Here is a 21,063-nt window from a genome sequence, read left to right as displayed (position 1 = left end):
ATTGTAACATATGGGATTCACGATTTTGAGATTAACAAGCTTTACTTCTTTTACTTCCACACCTAACTAATAAAAGCTATGCGTTGGCCCGATTCGGGGCTCAGTCCTTGAGACTTGAGTCCCTTGGTCCCGCTTGCATTCTACTCTCGTCTACTGTCTTTCTTAACTTTGTGCCGCCCTTCTCGCTTCCCACTGCTCTTGTCGTGCAGGACGTGACATACTTCCAGGACTCTTTTTTTTTCCAAGTTAAGATGTCCTTTCAATCTTAGTTGTGGAGGGCTCAGCTCAGCTACAGGTCCAGTTGCGGTTGTTAGTTGCAGGGGTTGTACTTCTGGGACATTTTTTTCCAAGTCAAGTTGTTGTCCTTTCAATCTTAGTTGTGGAAGGTGCAGGTACAGTTGCTGCTGTTAGTTGCAGGGGGCGCAGCCCACCATCCCTTGCAGGAGTCAAACCAGCAATGTTGTGGTTGAGAGCCCACTGGCCCATGTGGGAATCGAACCGGCAGCCTTCGGAGTTAGGAGCACGGAGCTCCAACCGCCTGAGCCACCAGGCCGACCCCACTGATGTTGTTTTGAGCATGAGAGAGAAACTCATAAGGAAAGCAATATTTTAGTAAGACTAAATTGGCATAATTGTGCCTAATGGATTGCAATGGGGAAAGACAGAAAAGGTGAAGATGAGTTAAGAAACAACTGTAACAGTTCAAGCTTTAAGGGAAAAGGCCTGGCTTAAGGTATCAGTGGTGGGCATAGGAAGGAATTTTGATGCGAGCTATTGTGTGGAAAGAATCAGTGGAACTTGCTGACTGAATTGTGGGAAGGGGGGAACCAAAAGCGACTCTCAGTTTCTAGAGTATGGTTACCTGGCCTAAATATAGTGCCGTTATTATTAAAAGTGGGAACAATGATGATTTTGGTTTTAAATCTGCTGAGTTTGAGGCTGTAAGAAGATACCCAAGTGGAAATGTCTAGCACATGGGTAGGAATTGAGGACTGGAATTTCATAGTTGAATCTCTATATAGACATTTGAGACTTATCCAATAGGAGTTGCAATTATAATTCAATTTTAATCAGTTAAATTAAAAAAAAACACACCGGTATGTCTTCTGTAAGAGTGTATGATGTCTCTGATCAACTGTATATAGTGAGAGAAGAGCAGAGAGTTGAGGACTTAACTTTGGAACTTTGGGTAATTCACAATTAGATAGAAACAGAGTCAGTAAGAAAGAGTGAGAAGTGGGAAAGAGAAGTCAGAGAAGAAAGAGGAGAACCAAGATAATGTAGACTAATAAGGGCCAAAGGAGGAGGAAATTTCAAGAAGGAAGTTAAAGGGAATGAAAACTGAGTAGACACGGAGGGATGAGACCCAAAGGAAGTAATTAACGGTCTCTGTGTGACCAAGTCACTATTCAATAGTGGGCAAATAATAAAAACTTATTTTCTATAGTTAAATTCAACAAATATTTATTGGCCATCACAGACGTTTTTCCCTTAATCTTTCTTAAATCGAGTAAGGGTTCACAAAGGTCAGATCTATTAAATGTGGTTTCTTTGAATGATAAGAGTATTAAACAAAATTTGGGACAAGGTTGATTTATAAGAAGGAGCTAAAGGCGAATTATTGTTTCCTCCGGCCTGAAATTTTGGTCTGTAGCATAATGCTGGCACATGGGAATAATTTTAAGGAGTTACTTCACTCTCTTGAGAAATCTTGTTCAGCCATATTATGCTAAACCTTGGCTGGCCCAGATCATATCCTTCCAACAGAATCTGATACTATTTTAGCATTGTTGTTTGGTTGAGAGGTGGGCTTGAAGTTTGGGTCATAGAAAAAAAAAAAGGCTGCTTTTGAGACTGAATCTTTGAAATTTTGCTAGCTATGGAGGGATTTTGTTCAGTTTAAGCTCCAGTTCTACTTGAAATAGTCCTGTAATAGCTGTAAAGAAAGTAAATGAAACTTGTAGTATCCGATCCTTTGGGTGGAACATATAGTTTGTTTTCAGAAGATCCTGTTTTTTTTTTTTTTTTTAATGTTCATCAGTTTCACCTCTAAGTTTTAGCTGTTTGTGGCTTAACTGCATTAAGTGTGACCATTTCACTTCTCCAAATGTCACTGGTCTCTGCTGCCCTTGTTCTCTGGGGCTCTGTCCTGAATCGAGTCAGCCCTGGAGAGTGCTGAAAGCGCTACCGTGGACTGTTTGGTTAGTGGAGAAGAAAAACTCTCTGGAGATAGCTTCTTACCTCTCTTTTTCCCCAGGAAGATTTAATTGTTGGCATTTTATTACAGAAGCTGAAAAGACAATCCACCAAATACAAGGCAGACAAAACCTATCCCACCGCTGTAGCAGAGAGGCCCAAGAATATCAAGAAAAACAGATATAAGGATATCTTGCCTTGTAAGTCTCATTTCTCCTTATAAACTAGCACCTTCTCCCAAATTCAATTATTCCTATCTCTTTTTACCCATTGTTTGCTGTTCGTAATTCTGGAACATGGCTTTGGCGAGTTAGGTTGTACCATTTATGATTACAAAAGTACACTCACTCACTCACTCACTCACTCACTCTTCGAACACTTGTGAGCACCCACTATTCACAGGGTCAGTCCCTGACTTACGGGAAACCCTCTGACTAAGTCCTCTGAATTATACCCTATCTTTCTGTTGTACTATAGATGATCATAGCCGAGTAGAGTTATCCCTGATAACCTCCGATGAGGATTCCAGTTACATCAATGCCAACTTCATTAAGGTAAGCTGCATATTCCATGTTCTCCAAGGACCTGGGTAGGGGGTGGGATGCCAGACCATATTTCTCTGGGTCTCTAAATAAAAGGAGGGGAATCCAATAGGCAAGAAGAAAAGGATGTTATCTGTAGTCACCCCATGTCATTTCTGCCCCCCTTCAGGGAGTCTATGGACCCAAGGCTTACATTGCTACTCAGGGACCTTTGCCTACCACTCTCCTGGACTTCTGGAGGATGATTTGGGAATACAGTGTCCTGGTAAGAACAGAGCTACCTTACTTACTATATCCTCTCGTTTCTAGAGATGGAGGGGGTAGGAAGCTAGAAGTGTGACTGAGCTTTACTGTGTATTAAAATTCGTGCACATTTTGGTCAGTCACTAGAATTTTGGGCACTTCTTAGTCAAATTCACAATATCACTGTTTTTCAAGGAAAGGAAAGTTCTCGTCTTGACAGGCTCATTTGTTAATAAGAATTGACTCATTTGAATAGAGAAAAGGGAAGTGAGGACAGAAAGAAGAAAGGGTAGGAGCAACAGTTAAGAATTTATCAAGATTTCTTTTTTAATTAAAAGACAAAGCAGAAAAGAATAATTCATCCTTTCTGACCCTGGGACCCATGTATTAACTGCCCTTTCTGGCTATATCAATGTTTATGTTTCTATTTCATTCCCCCAGATCATTGTTATGGCATGCATGGAGTTTGAAATGGGGAAGGTGAGTTCTTTCTAGTATATCTAAAGGTAAAAGAAAGAAGAAAAAGAAGGGGGAAAATTGGTAGCAAACTTTCCTTTAGTGTAACTAGTTAAAAATCAGGCTCATCTTACTATTTTTTCAGTGTGGCAATGCCCCCGTGACTCTCAAAGCTTTTTTTGTTTTTACCCCTAAGGATCCCTTTTGTCCATTTTCCTGGTAGATTCTGTGTTTTAAAATGAAAATAAGGTATGCTTTTTGAAGTAACAATTCATCTTCCCATTTTTACTAGTCACGCCTCTTTAATTGCCAGTCAGATCTTCTAACCCTGTGTTTCTAACATGGCATCCATTAACCACATGCGGCTATTGAGCACCTAAAATATGGCTAGTGTGACCAAGGAACTCAATTATTTCATTTTGTTTTATGAATTTAAATTTAAAAACTGATATTTAATTTATTGGAAAACTTTAAGTACGTTTGGAACAACTTGAGTATGTGACTCATTTTCAACTATCCATTTTATGACATCTAAATGGAAAGAAAATATCCATGAAAATTTAGCATATTAAACGAGATGCACTATAAGTATTAAAAACACACTAGATTTTGAAGACTTTGTTTACCATGTCCAATATCTAATGACTGTTTCATATTGATCACATGTTGAAAAATTTTTTGATATATTGGCTAAGTAAGATATATTATTAAAATTAATTTTATCTTGTTTTTTCATTTTTGAATGTGGCTATTAGAAAATTTTAAATTACATATGTAGTTCATATTATATTTCTATTGAACAGCATTCTTCTAACCCACGGTTGCCATTTTGAGTTGATGCAATTCCAGTTAAAACCCAGGGAACGTGGTGTTTCAGGGAGGCTGTGCAGCTTTTCGTAGACATGTGATTTCTGTTACTCTTTTTGAAATATTGAAAGTGTCAGATCCCTGTTTCTACTTTTTCAGACTTCTGAGGAGTCTGTAATTTATATTTCCTTTAATGGTTGTTTTCCCATCCTTGGAGATTCTAGACCATGACATTAAGGATAGAGCTCAAGGGGATTAGAAGTTCCTAACCCAAGGTGAAGCACACAGAACTGAATTTGCTTCTGAATGAGGATGTGGGTTTTCTTATCCAGAGGAGACTAGACTATATGGAGGGAAATCACTATATTCTACTTTGTGCAACAGAAAAAATGTGAGCGCTATTGGGCCGAGCCAGGACAGAAGCAACTGCAACTGGGCCCTTTTTCCATATCCTGTGTAAGTATGACGCCTGTTTCCATTATGGCCGAGCAAATACACCAGGAGAATAGTCTTATAGAGAGCAGTCTTTGAATCTTAGCCTTTGAAATAACTCATATTTTAATTTACTTTTTAGGAAGCTGAAAATAAAAAGTCGGATTACATAATCAGGACTCTAAAAGTCAAGTTCAACAGTGTAAGTACAGCACAGGCACAGTAAACTCAAATGCTTGCAGCGATCAGGCAGATAAATAACATGTGTGTGATTCAGTCTGGGCGTAAGACAGCGGGAGGGGGAGGCTTTGATGTTCTGGGAAAATCTTCATAGTCAGAAGAGACCTTTGGTGTAATCTGTGCTCCCCAGTCTATTTCACACCATGGCACCCATATAAAATGATAATCCTTGTAGAGGCTGTATAGTGACCACAGGCTGGGAACCAACTCGAGAGTTCAGGCTGCCCAGTCTCTCTAAGGCCAAAGGATTTTCTATATCAGCATGCCTGTGACCCATTTCAAGTTTCCCAATTGGGAAGCCCTAGTTTGGACTGTCTTCATATCTCCCTCCTTTGGTGAGTGGGGCAGATAGGGCAGGTCAGTAGTAAGTGATCTAAAGTCACCTTTAATTGTTCTTAAAAGGCATGTGGTCACCAGAGGTTGACGGGAGAAGGAAGCATAAATTGCAAAAAGGATGTAGATTCTGCTTAGTCAGAATATTCTTGTGGCAGAATGAGTTGGGTGAAGTCGTAATCTTGAACCCTCCTTTTATTCTGGCTATTTTTTTTTTTAATAGGAAACTCGAACTATCTACCAGTTTCATTACAAGAATTGGCCAGACCATGACGTACCTTCATCTATAGACCCTATTCTGGAGCTCATCTGGGATGTGCGTTGTTACCAAGAGGACGACAGTGTTCCCATATGCATTCACTGCAGGTAGGATGCTGGTATATGAACCTCCTACCCAGAATAGCCCAAATGTCCCGTCTGGCCAGGACTCCTGAAGGAAGACTGGCTTTGTTGGGAATTAAAGTGGCATGAGCACACAGGATGTAGGCTGCTGACCCTCAAACCACTTTCTCCAGGTGATCAGAAAGGAATGGAGCTTAGAAATGAGAGGGATTGAACGAAAAAGGTCAATCACAGACACGAACTACAAGAAATTCGATCTGATCGTTACATTAATATTGTTCTGATACGTTACTTGTGAACAGTACAGCTCTAGAGACCCTTGCTGTGCGAAGTTGCCTAAGACCTGTCCTGAGTTTCAGTGTGGCGTGTGGCAATTTGCGAACATGCTCTGAGAAATGGTAGGGTTTAGAAAGTTCCAGTGCCTCCACGTTTCTTCTTCCTCACATCTGCTGGTGAAATTTTCCAGCTATGATCCACTCTCTGCAACTCAACATGCTACTACTGTGATCTTTCATTTCAGTGCCGGCTGTGGAAGAACTGGGGTTATCTGTGCTGTCGATTATACATGGATGTTGCTAAAAGATGGGGTGAGTCTCCGTTGGCAGGCACTTCCCATTTGTTTACACTGCTACTCTGAGACTTAGCAATGGTCTGGTTACACATCTATCTCCACAATTCATCTTTTCTAGAATACGTAAATATTCTAGCCCTGCTTCATCAGGCGATTGAATTAGTTCCTAAGTTGGTAGTTCTCAAAGTGTGGTCCCCACACAATCATCATCTTCATCATCACCTGAGAACTTGTTAGAAATGCAAAAATTTGGGCCCGGCCTGAGGTGAATTGATGCAGAAGCTTCTGGGGTCGGGGTAGGGGGCAGCCAACTCTCCAACTGTTTCTGATGGATGGTATAGTTTGAGGACCATTGTCCTAAGTCACACAGTCACCCCTTTATCCAAACTGCTTTAGTAGATGGACTCAATTTACCACATTCAAACTTTGTGTTCCATTCTATTCAGTGTTTTGTAAAAATCTAATAAGAAGTGGGAAGTTTAAGATACGGACTTTAGGCCTACCTGCCAACTTCTTTTATTTTGTAAAACTCTCATACTTGCTCATCTACTGAGCATTCTCCCTCATTATATTCTTAACTTCAGACATTTGATCAGCCCATGTGAAATCATCCTGAAGAGTTTCTTAAGTCTTCTCTAAGACCAGGCTGTAAGTCATGGTATAGTGATGAGAATCGTCATTAGTTTTAAAAATATATCCATTTTCTAATATCATCCCATGTTAGGAGAGCAGATATCATGGAAGTAACAAGACTCTGAGAAAGTGGCAATAATTTATTAACAAAGATAGAAACAAAGGAGTAAGTTGGGTTTTTTTGCTTCTTTTTGACAGATAGTTCCTGAGAACTTCAGTGTTTTTAATTTGATCCAGGAAATGCGAACACAGAGGCCTTCATTGGTTCAAACTCAGGTATGGACTATGATGAATGGATCAGAACGTGTCTGAGCCTTGCTCCTCCTCTGTTTAATAGTAAGACATCCAGAAACAGCCACTGCTTACCTAACACCAACTTACTATTGTGTTCATCCATTCCCATTTCCTCTATCTCTGAATATCCCAATATTTTTCCTGTATCCCTTGCCCTTGGTAAAATTCCTTTCATTCCTTATATTCTACTATCTGGAAAATATTAAGAAACCGATATAATATTTCTTACAAAGGATGTTGAAAAAAATTCAACGAGTTGTTGGACTTATGAGAAAGAAATAGCTGGTCAGGTTAACTTGAAAGTGTGTAGTAGCAATTCATTTCTGAAACTATAGAAAATCAGAGATATCTTCTACTTCAGGAGGTGGTAACAGAATCTGGAGCATGCAGTCTATATGCTCATTTGAGGAAATAATGAAAAATGAAAGTAAAATCAACCATCATCCTATCACCTAGAGGTAGACACTGTTACTATTTTTCTGCAGTCTCTCCTAGTTCTTATTGTATGCAAACTTTAAAAAATCCATAATATGTATCACAATATTTTCACCCATCCCAGATTGCTCACACTTGTTCACTCCATTATAATGCTCTTCCTGTTTTCTTCTCTCCAACTCAAGTTGTCCCTCCTAGGAGAAACATTCCCAGCCCAAATCTCTCACTTTCTACAATATTAATTTCACCCATATTTCCTTACCAAAAATTTTACCCATATTTCTAAATGGTCTCCATCTTTAAGATACAGTTTAGTACCCACCGATTCATTCATTCATCAAACATTTATTGATATTAATTTAAGTAACAGACACTTTTGCATAGTTTGTTAGAACTACTTTTTACTGCTTAAATAGCAAAACTTTAACGTGTGTAAAGCACTTAACAAATGAACTTGCACATAGGGTTAGAGGTAAAACAATCAATAGTGGCAGTTCAAATATTTTCATCTAGCAGTTGTAAATTGAGGGGAAAAAATGAAGAGGTTTTATAATGTAAACCTTCTGTCTGGCCCACACAGGTTTTCCACTAATAGCCAGTGGAAAAAATAATTTTTTTCATGTGTTGACTGTAGGTGTTTTCTATATTCAACCTATGAGGGGGAAAATTTATGTGAAATGGAAGCATTAACTGATTTAGTGGGGTCAGACTTGAAAGAAAGCTGATCCATGTTAAGTGTATAAAGACTCCAGGAAGTATGCAACCTACTTGTAAGAGTATAATATTAAATTATAATCCTGAATCAATCAATAAATATACCCCATTTCAGAAAAAGTCCATTTCTGGCCTATTTTTAAGAGTTGGAAGACAGCTGAAACAGTTTTAAGTTAGCGTTCATATTTTGGCATTATCAATGACTGGCTGAACACGTATCTTACCCGTTGCAGCTGCTTTTTCTGACACTCCTCTAACCAGGAAGTAGCACAGTCACCAGATGAGTGCTTCCTGTGTGACTCTTCTCTGTTTTTTTAAAAATTAAAGAGTGTACCTACCAATGGCTGCATTGGGTGAAAAGACTCTGCATTGTTCTCCTATTACAATTATCTTTGGCAAAAGTTGTGCTTTATTTGTATAAAATTGTGTAAAGTGTCAGGGGAAACAGGAATAGGCCCATTCATATGAAAAGTAGACCCAAACTCAAATGCTTGATTGAGTAGGTTCAGAAGCAAAAATGGAGTAGTAAGAACCTACAGACCTTGTAATTTGTAAAGGTCTCACTTCTCTATGGTGAAATCCTTTTGTAACCACAAATTTCCAAACTCTATTCAGTGGTCAGCTTTCCTTTGATGTCTTTGCTAGAAGAGAATTTCATCAGCTTGTTCTAAGGGCACTAAACTAAGAGTCAGAAGATTCAAGTTCTAACCCAAGTCCTGGAAATTACTTCTGAATGACCTTGGACTAAATTGCCTATAAACAGGGGTAATATTCTAGCTTGTTCATAGATCAGTTGTGAGGGTCAAGTTAAATAATACATATTGAAGGCATCTAACTACCCATCAACCACAATCTACTTTTTTCAAGAAAAGGTGAAGGTGGCTTACAAAAACTGCATCCAGTATGAAATAAAAATTTTTAAATGTGAGCGAGGAAAACAGAATGAGAGGGATGATGGTGAAGGAAAAGATAAATAAGAAAGTGGGGTTAGAACATAAAAAACATACTTCAAGGTCCTTCTATATTAGCTAGAAGTAGATCAAATATTTAGCTGTTTCTAGCAGCCTAGAAGTGCTTTGAAATCTGAAATGGGCTACACAAACAGAAGGCATTGTCATTAAACTAGTATTGATGGTCTTTTCAGGTCTGCTATCCTAGGATGTGATTGGTGTTCATAGTTCACCAAGTTTTTTGTTTCTGTAGTTCACCAAGTCTTTTCCTTTGTTTTCCATTGTTCTGGATTGTGGCGCTCTTTAGGAACAATATGAACTGGTCTACAAAGCTGTCTTAGAATTATTTAAGAGGCAGATGGATATTATCAGGGATAAACGCTCTGGAACACAGGTAAGCTTTAAACTTGATATTTTGTCAATTTTTTTAAAAAAGTATTTGATTTTGGTGAATAGATCTCAGATTAGTTGCAGGACTTAGCTTATTATTTATCATCACAACTAAATTGGAGTGTCAGGTGTGCATGGGCTGTATTGCAAATCTGGAGGACAAATTAATCGACGTACTTTAACTTAGAAAATTCATGTTTTGGTTAACCTATTGCATACAAGTTTCAGCTAAATTCAGAAATAACATGAGTAAGTGAAAGGGCAAACATATATTCTGTTCCCATGTTTTAGACAGTTGTGTGGCAAGTTAGAAGTGAGAGTGACAATTACGAAGTAAAATCATAATTGAATACTGATATATTTTTCAGGTTACTTTTGCCTCGTTTTGATTGTGTATGTCTCATCGAATTTTGAGAAAATTTTAGAATATCCAAAGATCTTAGGTATAAAAACAATTATGATTTGACCAAATTCCAATTAAAAAAATATTGAGTATTCTATGATATGTTATTTTGATCTCATCATAGAAATTGATAAGTCAAGTACTTACTGTGTAATCACAAAGTATTAGACTTCGAACAAACCTTAAGAAGACAAAAATTACTGATTTATCTTCCAGGGTATATGCAATATATACATATTAAATTAATTTTTAGTATCACATTTTGGATTGTTAATCTGGAAATATTCACTGAGGACCTACTGCTTTCACAGCATTAGAAATACAAAGCTTGGGGCGGCCGGTTGGCTCAGCTGGTTAGAGCGCAGTGCTTATAACACCAAGGTCACTGGTTTGAGTCCCACATGGGCCAGTGGGACTGCGCCCTCCACAACTAGCTTGAAAACAACAACTTGACTTGGAGCTGATGGGTCCTAGAAAAACACAGTGTTCTCCAATATTCCCTAAAAAAAAAAAAGAAAAGAAAAAAGAAATACAAAGCTTATAAGACATAACCCTGATCATAACTCTTATAAGTTCATGATGAAGCAGGGGGAGGGAAAGAAAGCCAGAAAAACTGTTGAAGCAAGGGAACGAACTAAGCAAACAGTCAATGTCAACTCCAGAGAGAAACAATATGGTGGAAGATCATGGAAATAAAAGTATAGTTGCCAGAAAATGTCACTTTTGTCCTAGTTGTGCCTATTTCATTGGCTAGTACTCCCTGAACAAGGTTAAATAATAGAAGTCATATGGACAACCTAATTTTAATGGGTTAGATTCTTAAGTTTCACTTCTAAGTGTGATGCTGACTTGATTGAAGATATGCATTTTTTAATTGTTTAAAGAAAGTGTTAATTGATTCTTAGTTTGTTAAGAATTTTTTTCAGAAAGAAGGTTTATTTCTGTTAGTTGCATATTTTTGCATTTACGGAATGATCCGATGGATTTTCTCCTTTAACTTATTAATAAAGTCATATCATTGGATTTGTTAATATCAAACCATTCTTGTACTCTTAGAAGAAACCCTTCTTAAACAAAGAATGTTCTTTTAATGTGTTGCTGGAATATGTGGGCTGATATTTTCTGTAGGTTCCAGGAGATGTCAATACTCAAATTTAGCCGAGTGGCAATGCCTTGGCTCCAGGCAGCTGGGTTGTTTGGAGTGGGTCCTTTGTCAGTAAATGGTAACATGGGAATATGGTTCAAGCCCCCACAAAGGAAACTGGTTAAAGCTCACCAAGGAAAACTTCTGTTTCTGGGAAGATCGTGTAGACCTACTTTTCCCTATTCCTCCCACTAAGTGCAACTAGTAACCCTGGACATCATATATAAAACAAATATAAGAAGACAGATCGACTAGGGACTTTGAGACCCAAGGAAAGACATAATGGTGAGTTCTTTGGGTTTCTCCTTTGCCTCATATATATCAGATTTGGAACTGAAGACTCCAATAAGCTGGAATGCCAGTGGAGCAGAGAAAACAAGACCCAACAAGAGCCTGTTCTCTCTAGCCAGAGGACCAGGAAAGGAGCAGCCCAGCAAGACATAAAACTTTTAGATAACAATCACTGTACTCCAGTCAACACCAAAGGAAAAAAATGGCCCCCAACCCCACCCTTGCCAGCAAAGGCTGAGTAGATTCCTACCCTCGCAAGACTGTAATAAAGTGCTTGGGTGGTGTGAGAGAAGGTCAAGTAGAGAGCTAGGACTTTCATCCCCACTGGCCTGCAATGAGGTTTCCCTTCAGTGACAGTGGAGACTACATGGGGAGCCTGAGTTTCCACCCGGCAGTAAGTGGCACCCCAATGCCTTCCCACTGCAATAGGGTCAGAGGAGGCCTAGTGAAGAGGCAGGACTTTTACCATCATTCAGCAGTAAGGAGACCTCCCCCACCACAATGTCAAAAATGACACGGGAGCCTTTCCCATGGTATCTCTACTTGAGTGTCAACAGAGGTTAAGTGAGGAGACCGGTGGAGGTAGAATCCACTTGGTAGTAACAAGTAACCCCCTTCTCTCGTCAGAATGGAATAAAACAAACAAACAAAAAAACAAATAAATACACGAAAACCCAGTTAAATGAGAAGATTTAACTAAGATCCAGAGCCTCATATCTCAAACCAAATGAATAAAAGACAATCAATAGATGACAGCACTGAGATGACGAAGACGTTAGAATTCTCTGACAGATTTTAAAGCAGCCACGATAAGAACGCCTCAGTGAGCAATTATAAACATGCTAACGACAAATGAACAAATAGAAAGGCTCAGCAAAGAAATAGAAAGACTCAGGAAAGAAACAGAAGATATAAAGAACTGAATGGAAATTTTAGAACTGAAAAATATAGTAACTGAAACAAAATATCTCAGTAGATGGGTTCAACATCAGAATACAGGGTACAGAAGAAAGAGTTAATGAACTAGAAGAGAGAACAATAGAAATCACCCAGTCTGACCAACAGAAAAAAATAGACTGGGAAAAAAAAACACACACACCACAAAAACACACAGAATCTCAGGGAACTAAGGGACTATCAAAGAGAAAACAAACAAACAAACAAACCCATAGCATTTGTGTTATCAAAGTCCAAGAAGCAGAGGAGAAAAAAGGCAAGGCTAAAAAAGTTACTAAAAGACTCATCATAATTAAACTTCTGAAAACTAACGGTAAAAATTATAGGAAGGAGCCAGAGAAAAATGATCTTAACTGTAGGAGGAAAACAATTAGGATTACAATAGATTTGTCATCAGAAACCATGGAGGCCCAAAGGAAGTGGCACAATACTTTTCAAATGCTGAAAGAAAAGAACTCTCAACCCAAAATCCTACACTCAGTGAAAATATCCTTCAGATGAAGGGGGAATCAAGACAGTCTCAGATGAAGAAAAACTAAGAGAATTTGTCACCTGTAGACCTACCCTCAAAAAATGACAGTTTCCTAAATAGAAAGGAAATGATGAAAGAAGGAAGAACATAGTAAGCAAAAACATGGGTAATGTAACAGGTTTTCCTTCTCTTTTGTTTTCTAAAGTGTTTGATGATTGAAGCAAAAATGTCTGATGTGGTTTTAAATTAGAGGAAATATTTAAGACAATTGTACGTAGGGAAGGCTTAGTAATGTAAAGGGAGGTAAGGTTTCTGTACTTGAACTAGTAAAAGGGTAACACCTGCAGACTGTGGTTAAGTTATGTATATAAAATGGAATACTTAGAGCCACAAATACAAAAGCTATACTAGGACATATCCTAAAAAAAAACCCCACAACACTATACATAATCAAAATGAAATTTTAAAAAAATACAGGAAAGAGAAAAAGGATAAAGAGAAATGAGAAAAAGAGAAGAAACAGAAAACAAAAAAATAAAATGGCAGACTTAAGCCCTAACATATCAATAATTACATTAAGTGTAAATGATCGAAACTACACCAATTAACAGACAGATTGGCAGAGTGTATTGAAAACAGGACCCAACTATATGCTATCTATTGGAAACACTTCAAATATATAGGCTGGTTTAAAGGATTGGAAAAAAGATATGTCATGTAAACATGAATTAAAAGAAAGCACGAATAGTTATATTAGATAAAGTAGACTTCAAAGCGAAGGAAATTATCACAGACAGGGAGGGACATTATATAATGATGAAAGGGTTAACCCATCAATAAAACATAGCATCCTTAGTGTTATGGACCAAACAGAGTTGCAAATACATGAAGTAAAAAGTGATAGAACTGAAAGGAGAAATCCACAGTTATAGCTGGACACCTCAATATCCCTCGTTCAATATCTAATGGAAAAACTCAACAGAAAATCAGCAGGAATATAAAGAGAACTCAACACCACCATCAACCAACAGCATCAATTTGATATTTATAGAAGAGTCCAACCAACAACACAAGAATACACATTCTTTTCAGGTGCTGATGGGACATTTACCAAGATGGACCATATCATGGGTCATTAAACAATGTGAAAAATTTAAAATAATTGAAATAATATAAAATGTATTATCTGACCATAATGTAGTCAAACTAAAAGCCAACAACAGAAAGATAACAGGAAAATATCCAAATACTTGGAAACTAAACCACACTCTTTTAAATATCCATTGAATCAAAGAGGAAGTTTCAAGGGAAATTAAAAACAAAACAAAACACATTGAACTGAATAAAAATGAAAATGTTGAAATTTGTGGGACCGAGTTACAGTAGTTCTGATAAGAATGTTTATAGCACTCTAAAAGCACCCATTAGAAAATAGGAAAAGTCTCAAATCAATAATTTGAGCTCCCATTTTAAGAATCTAGAAAAAAGGAGCAAAGCAAACCCAAAGAAAACAGAGGAAGGAAATAATGAGCAGAAACCAATGAAATTGAAAACAGAAAAACAGTAGAGAAAAATCAGTGAATCAAAGAGCTGATCTTTGAAAAGATTAATGAAATTTACAAACCTCTAGGAAGACTAATGAAGAAAAAAAGGGAGAAGATAAAAATTACCAATATCAGGAATGAAACAGTATATCTCTACAGGCTTTGCAGACACTGTGCTTCCCTGAAAATAAGACCTAGCCGGACAATCATCTCTAATGCGTCTTTTGGAGCAAAACTTAATAAAGGACGCGGTATCATATCATATCATATCATATCATATCATATCATATCATACCATACCATACCATACCATACCATATCATATCATATCATATCATATCATATCATATCATATCATATCATATATCATGTTATACCCGGTATTATATTATACCCAGTATTATATTATACTATATTATATTTTATTATATTATATTAATTATATGTGGTCTTATAGTAAAATAAGACCGGGTCTTATATTAATTTTTGCTCCAAAAGACGCATTAGAACTGATTGTCTGGCTAGGTCTTATTTTCGGGGACGCACGGTATCAAAAGGATAATAAAGGCATATAGTATGAACAACTCAAACACATTAAATTTCATCACTTGGACAAAATAGATTACTTCCTTGAAAAACACAAACTACCACAGCTCACTCAACATGAAACAGGTAATTTGAATAGCCCCATAATGATTAAGGAAACTGAATTTGTAATTTAAAAACTCCCCCCAAAAAAATCTCTAGGCCCACATAGTTCCACTTGAGAATTGTACCAAATATTTAAGGAAATATTAACACAAATCGTATACAATCTGTACCAGAAAAACAGAAGAGGAGGAGACACTTTATCATTCATATTTTACCATTTTAACCAGTTTTAAGTGTACAATGCAGTGGCATTGAGCACCTTCACAATGTGTGTGATGATCACTATTTGCAGAAATTTTTCATCATCTGAAACAAACTCTCCGTACCCCCTACCCCAACCGCTAGTAACTTCTGTTCTGCTTTCTGTCTCTATGAATTTGCTTGCTCTAGGTACCTTATAGAAATGGAGTCATGTACTGTTTCTTTTGTATCTGGTTTAGTTCATGTAGCATGATGTTTCCAGGGTTCATTCATTTTGTAACATGTATCAGAATTTTATTCTTTTTGTGGCTGTAGAATATTCCATCCTGTGTATATACCACATTTTGCGTATCTATTCATCCCTCAATGGACACTTGGTGGCTTCTACCTTTTGGCTATTGTGAACAATGTGGCTATGAAAAGTGGTGTACAAATATTTATTCCAATTCCTACTTTAAATTCTTTGGGGTATATATCCAGAAATGGAATTCCTGGATCATACAGTAATTCTATGTTTAATTTTTTAAGGTATTGTCATACTGCTTTTCATAGTGACTGCAAAATTTTACATTCCTACAAGCAATGCACAATTTTTCTACATCCTTGCCAACACGTAGTATTCTCTATTTTTTGTTTTGTTTCGTTTTTTTAGATAATCGCCATCCTAGTGGCTATTTGTGTGCTTATTGGCCATTTGTATATCTTCTTTGGATAAATGTCTATCCAAGTCCTTTGCCCATTTTTTTCAAATAAATTTTTATTCTGGTAAAATATACATAAAATTTACCACCTTAAACAATTTTATATATATATAGATGCATGCACGCACACGTGTTTGTGTGTGTGTATATATGCATATATACATACATATGTATACATATAGATATAAATATTAATATACATATATATATTTCAATGATATTATGTACATTCATATTGTTGTATAACCATCACCACCACCCATTTCCAGAACTCTTTTCATCTTGCCAAACTGAAACTCTAAACCCATTAAACAATAACTCCCCATTCCAGCCTTCCCCCACTGTCCTGGACAATCACCATTCTACTTTCTGTCTCTATGAATTTGACCTTGTATCAGTGGAATTATGATATTTGACCTTTTGTATCTGGCTTATTTCAGTTAGCATAATGTTCTCAAGATTCATCAATGTTGTAACGTGTCAGAATTTCCTTCCCTTTTTTTTAAATTTTATTTAAATTTTTTTTCCCGATCCCAATTTCCTTCCTTTTTAAAGCTGAATAATATTCCACTGTATGTATATGCCACATTTTGTTTATTCATCTATCAATCGATACTTGGTTTCCTTCCACCTTTTGACTATTGTCAATAATGCTATTAAGAACATAAATGTGTAAATATCTCTTTGTGTTCCTGCTTTCAATTCTTTTGGGTATATATGGTAATTCTATGTTTAATTTTTTGAGGTACTGCCATACTGTTTTCCACAGTGGCTGCACTATTTTACATCACCTCCAGCAATGTACAAGGGTTCCAATTTCTCCACATCCTCGCCAACACTTATTTTCTGTTTTCATTGTTTGGGTCTTTTTTTTTTTTTTTTTATGGTGGCCATCCTCATTGTGGTTCTCATTTGCATTTTCCTGATTAGTGATGTTTAACATCTTTTCATGAGCTCATTGGCCATTTGTATATCATCTTTGGAAAAATGTCTATTCAAGTCCTGGGTCCATTTTTGAACTGGTTTGTTTGCTTGTTTGTTTTTGTTGAATTTTAGTTCTCTATATATTCTGGATTTTAATCCCTTAACAGATATGTGATTTGCAAATATTGTCTCTCATTCTATAGATTGCCCTTTTACTCTCTTGATCATATACTTTAATGCACAAAAGTTTTTAATTTTCATAACATCCAATTTGTTTATTTTTCACTTTTATCGCTAGTACCTTTGGTATCATATCCAAGAAATTATTGCCAAATCCAATGTTATGAAGCTTTCTATGTTTTCTTTCTCTTAAGAGTTTCATAGTTTTAACTCTTATACTTAGGTATTTAATCCATTTTGAGTTAATTTTTGTATATGGTCTAAAGTAAGGATCCAGCTTCATTCTTTTTTGCATGTGGATATTCAGTTTTCCCAGCACCATTTGTTGTAAAGACCGTCTTTTCTCCATTGAATGATCTTGGCATTCTCGTTGAAAATCAAATGCCCACATATGTGAGTTTATTGCTAGGGTTTCTATTTTATTCCATTGGTCTATATGGTTGTCCTATGCCAATACCACACTGTTTTATTACTGTAGCTTTGTAGTACATTTTGAAATCAGGAAGTGTGAGTCCACCAACTCTGCCCTTCTTTTTCTAGATTGTTTTGCCTATTCAGGGTCCCTTGAAATTCCATTTGAATTTTAGGATGAGTTTTTTAATTTCTGCAAAAACACCATTGGGATTTTGAGAGGGATTGCATTGAATCTGCAGATCACTTTGGGTAATACTGTTATGGTAACAATGTTATATCTTCCACTCCATGAACACTGAATGTCTTTCCATTTATTCATGTTTTATTTTATTTCTGTCAGCAATGTTTTGTAGTTTTCAGTACACAAGTCTTTCATCTCCTTGGTTAAATTTATTCCTAAGTATTTTTGATGCTAATATAAATAGAATTGCTTTTAAAATTTTCTTTTCAGATTGTTTATTGCTATATACAGAAATACAACTAGTTTTTGTGTGTTGATTTTGTATTCTCCAACTTTGCTGAATTTGTTTTTTAGCTCCAGCATTGTGTGTGTGTGTGTGTGTGTGTGTGTGTGTGTGTGTGTGTGTGTGTGTGTATGGGTAATCTTTCAATATATAAGATCATATCAACTGCAAATGAAGATAACTTTACTTCCTCCTTTTCAATTTTGATGCCTTTTATTATTATTTTTTCTTGCCTAATTGCTCTGGCTGGAACTTCCTGTGCTACGCTGACTAAAAGTGGAAAAAGTCAGCATCCTTATCTAATTCCTGATTTTAGGGGAAAAGCTTTCAGTATTTCACCATTGAATGTGATGTTAGCTGTGGGTTTTTCATATGTGGCCTTTGTCATGTTGAGGAAGTTCTCTCAACAAAATTCCTAGTTTGTTGAGTGTTTTTATCATCAATTTTGTTAAATGCTTTTTATCTACTTCAATTGATATGATCACTTAGGATGTTCCCCTCCTTCATTCTGTTAATGTGGTATATTCCATTGATTTTTGTATGTTGAATCATCCTTGCCTTCTGGGAATAAATCCCGCTTTGTCATGGTGTATAATTCTCTTGATATGCTGCTGAATTCAGTTTCTAGTATTTGGTTGAGGACTTTTGCATCGATATTCATAAAGGATATTGGTCTGTAGTTTTCTTTCCCTTGTAGTGTCTTTGTCTGGCTTTGGTATCAGAGTCATGCTTGGCAAAGTGTTCCCTTCTCCTCAGTTTTTTGGCAGTTTGTGGAGGATGGGTGTTAACTTCCTTATATGTGGAGTTCACCAGTGAAACCATCTTGTCCTGGGCTGTTCTTTGTTGAGAGGTCTTTTGATGACTAATTCAGTCTACTTACTGGTTGTAGGTCTATTCTGATTTTCTATTTTTTTTTTTCTGAGTTAGTTTTGGTTGATCACATGTTTCTAGGACGTTGTCCATTTCATCTAGGTTGTACAATTTGCTGGTGGACAATTGTTCATATTGTCTTAATAATACTTTTTAGTTCTGTAAAATGAATAGTAATGTCCCACTTTTATTTCTGCATATTGAGATTTTAGTTAATTTTTTTCCTTAGTAAACCTAGCTAAAAGTTTGTCAATTTTATTGGTGTTTCCAAAGGACCAACTTTTGGTTTTGTTGAATTTCTCCACTGTTTTCTTAGTCTCTATTTAATTTATCTCTGCTCTAACCTTTAATATTTCTTTTCTTCTGCTAGCTTTGTGTTTAGTTTGCTTTTTTTCTTGTTTCTTAAGTTGTCAAGTTGTTACTGATTTGAAATCTTTCTTCTTTGTTAATGTAGGCACTTACAGCTATAAATTCCCTTCTGAGCCCTGCTTTCACTATATCCCCTATGTTTTGGTATGTTGTATTTTCATTCATTTCTAAGTATTTTCTAATTTCCATTGTGATATCTTCTTTGACCCACTGGTTGTTTAATAGTGTTTAATTTACACATATTTGTGAATTTTCAAGTTTTCCTTCTGTTACTGATTTCTAGTTTCAATTCATTGTGATTTGAAAAGATACTTTGAAAAGATACTTCAGTCTTTTACAATTTATTAAGACTTGTTTTGTGGCTAACATATGGTCTGTCCTGAAGAATGTTCTATATATGTTTGAGAAAAATGTGTGTGTTGTTGGATGGAATGTTCTGTAAATGCCTGTTAGGTCTAATTTGTTTATTGTGTTGTTCATTGTCCTCTATTTCCTTATTGACCTGTATGATTGTTCTATCCATTATTGAAAGTGGGATAGTCAAGTCTCTGTATCAGTTTACTAGGCTTGCTGTCACAAGTACCACAAACTGAGGAGGGCTTAAATAACAAATTTATTTTCGTACAATTCTGAAGGCAGGAAGTCCAAAATGAAGGTGTCACCAGGGCCATGCCCTCCCTCATGGCTCTAGGGAAATAATCTTCCTTGCCTCTTCCTAGTTTCTGGTGTTTGCCAGCAATCCTTGGTGTTTCATAGCTTGCAGATACATTATTCCAGTTTCTTTCTCTCTCATTACATGGCATTCTCCCTGTGTGTCTCTGAGTATCTGTTTTCTCTCCTTATAAGGACACAAGTCATTGTGTTAGGGCCCACTCTCATCCAGTATGACCTCATATTAACTAATTACATCTGCAAAAACCCTACTTCTAAGTAAGTTCACAATTATACATAACAGGGGTTATGTATATGGGGTTATTTTAACGTATCTTTTTGAGAGTCACAATTCAACCCTAACAGGTGGAATCTTGTTTTGTTTTGTTTTATTTTAAACATCTCTGAAATCAGGATATATTTCACAATTGGTGGTATCTTAGATTCCATGAGTCTCAATAACAAATTTCATAATATGATTATTGCAATGAAGAAAATATAGATTGAGAGTGGCGGGGCAAGTGTGTGGGAGTATGATTTTAGGTTGAGTGGTCAGGGAAGTTTTTCTTATGCAGGTAACATTTAAATAAAGAATAATGACTTAGAAGAAACCACCCATGCAAAATCTAGAGCAAGAGTATTTCAACCAGGGGAACAGTAAGTGTAAAAGCCTTGAACTGGAAACAAGTTTGGTATGCTTAAGGAATGACAAGAAAACCAGTACAGCTGGAGCATCGTAAGGAAGAAAAAAGTAGAACAAGATAAGTATGAGGACTTAATAAGCATCTATTGACATGAAATGTTGAAATGATGAAATTTCTACAGGTAGAGTGTTCATGAGAATAAAGTTACCCCCAAGAACATTGTAAAACTCCCACATTTTAAAAGGTGATTCTATAAGCAAATTATTTCTAATTTCTATAACATTATTAAGCCTCTATTCTGATCCTTTTGATATCAGTATGTGAACATGTTCTTGTTGGGTTCAATATTTTGGAAACTCACCTAACTCTTCCATGAATTATTTTAAATCTTTATATTTTCTGAAAAACAACTTCTTAGCCTTACGAATGTTAAAATATCTCACTGCTATTGCTTCACTAAAAAACAATCTCTTGCTTATTTGTCTTGAAGATTCAAGCAAAGTATTCAGTTCCTGAGCAAAATACCACTCTAGACGCACATTCTTATTCTCCTAACTTCCCAAAAAGGTGAGTATAATTTGTACACATCTAAATGTTGTCTAATT

The 21,063-nt window shown here is 36.4% G+C and overlaps 1 protein-coding gene across 4 annotated transcripts in view; it reads left to right on the top strand.

Annotated features, from left to right (window-relative positions):
- PTPN22 (protein tyrosine phosphatase non-receptor type 22) overlaps positions 1-21,063 on the top strand; it is a 47,042-nt gene that overhangs the window by 8,942 nt on the left and 17,037 nt on the right. For all 4 annotated transcript variants that reach the window (XM_033092592.1, XM_033092593.1, XM_033092595.1 and 1 more), the window contains 11 exons: positions 2,288-2,396; positions 2,674-2,750; positions 2,908-3,003; positions 3,423-3,461; positions 4,629-4,700; positions 4,819-4,878; positions 5,473-5,615; positions 6,112-6,178; positions 6,994-7,071; positions 9,496-9,582; positions 20,949-21,025. In XM_033092592.1, coding sequence (XP_032948483.1) covers positions 2,288-2,396; positions 2,674-2,750; positions 2,908-3,003; positions 3,423-3,461; positions 4,629-4,700; positions 4,819-4,878; positions 5,473-5,615; positions 6,112-6,178; positions 6,994-7,071; positions 9,496-9,582; positions 20,949-21,025 — 905 coding nt within the window. The remainder of the gene's footprint in view (positions 1-2,287; positions 2,397-2,673; positions 2,751-2,907; positions 3,004-3,422; positions 3,462-4,628; positions 4,701-4,818; positions 4,879-5,472; positions 5,616-6,111; positions 6,179-6,993; positions 7,072-9,495; positions 9,583-20,948; positions 21,026-21,063) is intronic.

Source organism: Rhinolophus ferrumequinum, chromosome 22, assembly GCF_004115265.2.
Source record: "Rhinolophus ferrumequinum isolate MPI-CBG mRhiFer1 chromosome 22, mRhiFer1_v1.p, whole genome shotgun sequence".
In the NCBI taxonomy this organism is placed as follows: domain Eukaryota; kingdom Metazoa; phylum Chordata; class Mammalia; order Chiroptera; family Rhinolophidae; genus Rhinolophus; species Rhinolophus ferrumequinum.
This window is presented reverse-complemented; position numbering and strand designations above follow the sequence as displayed.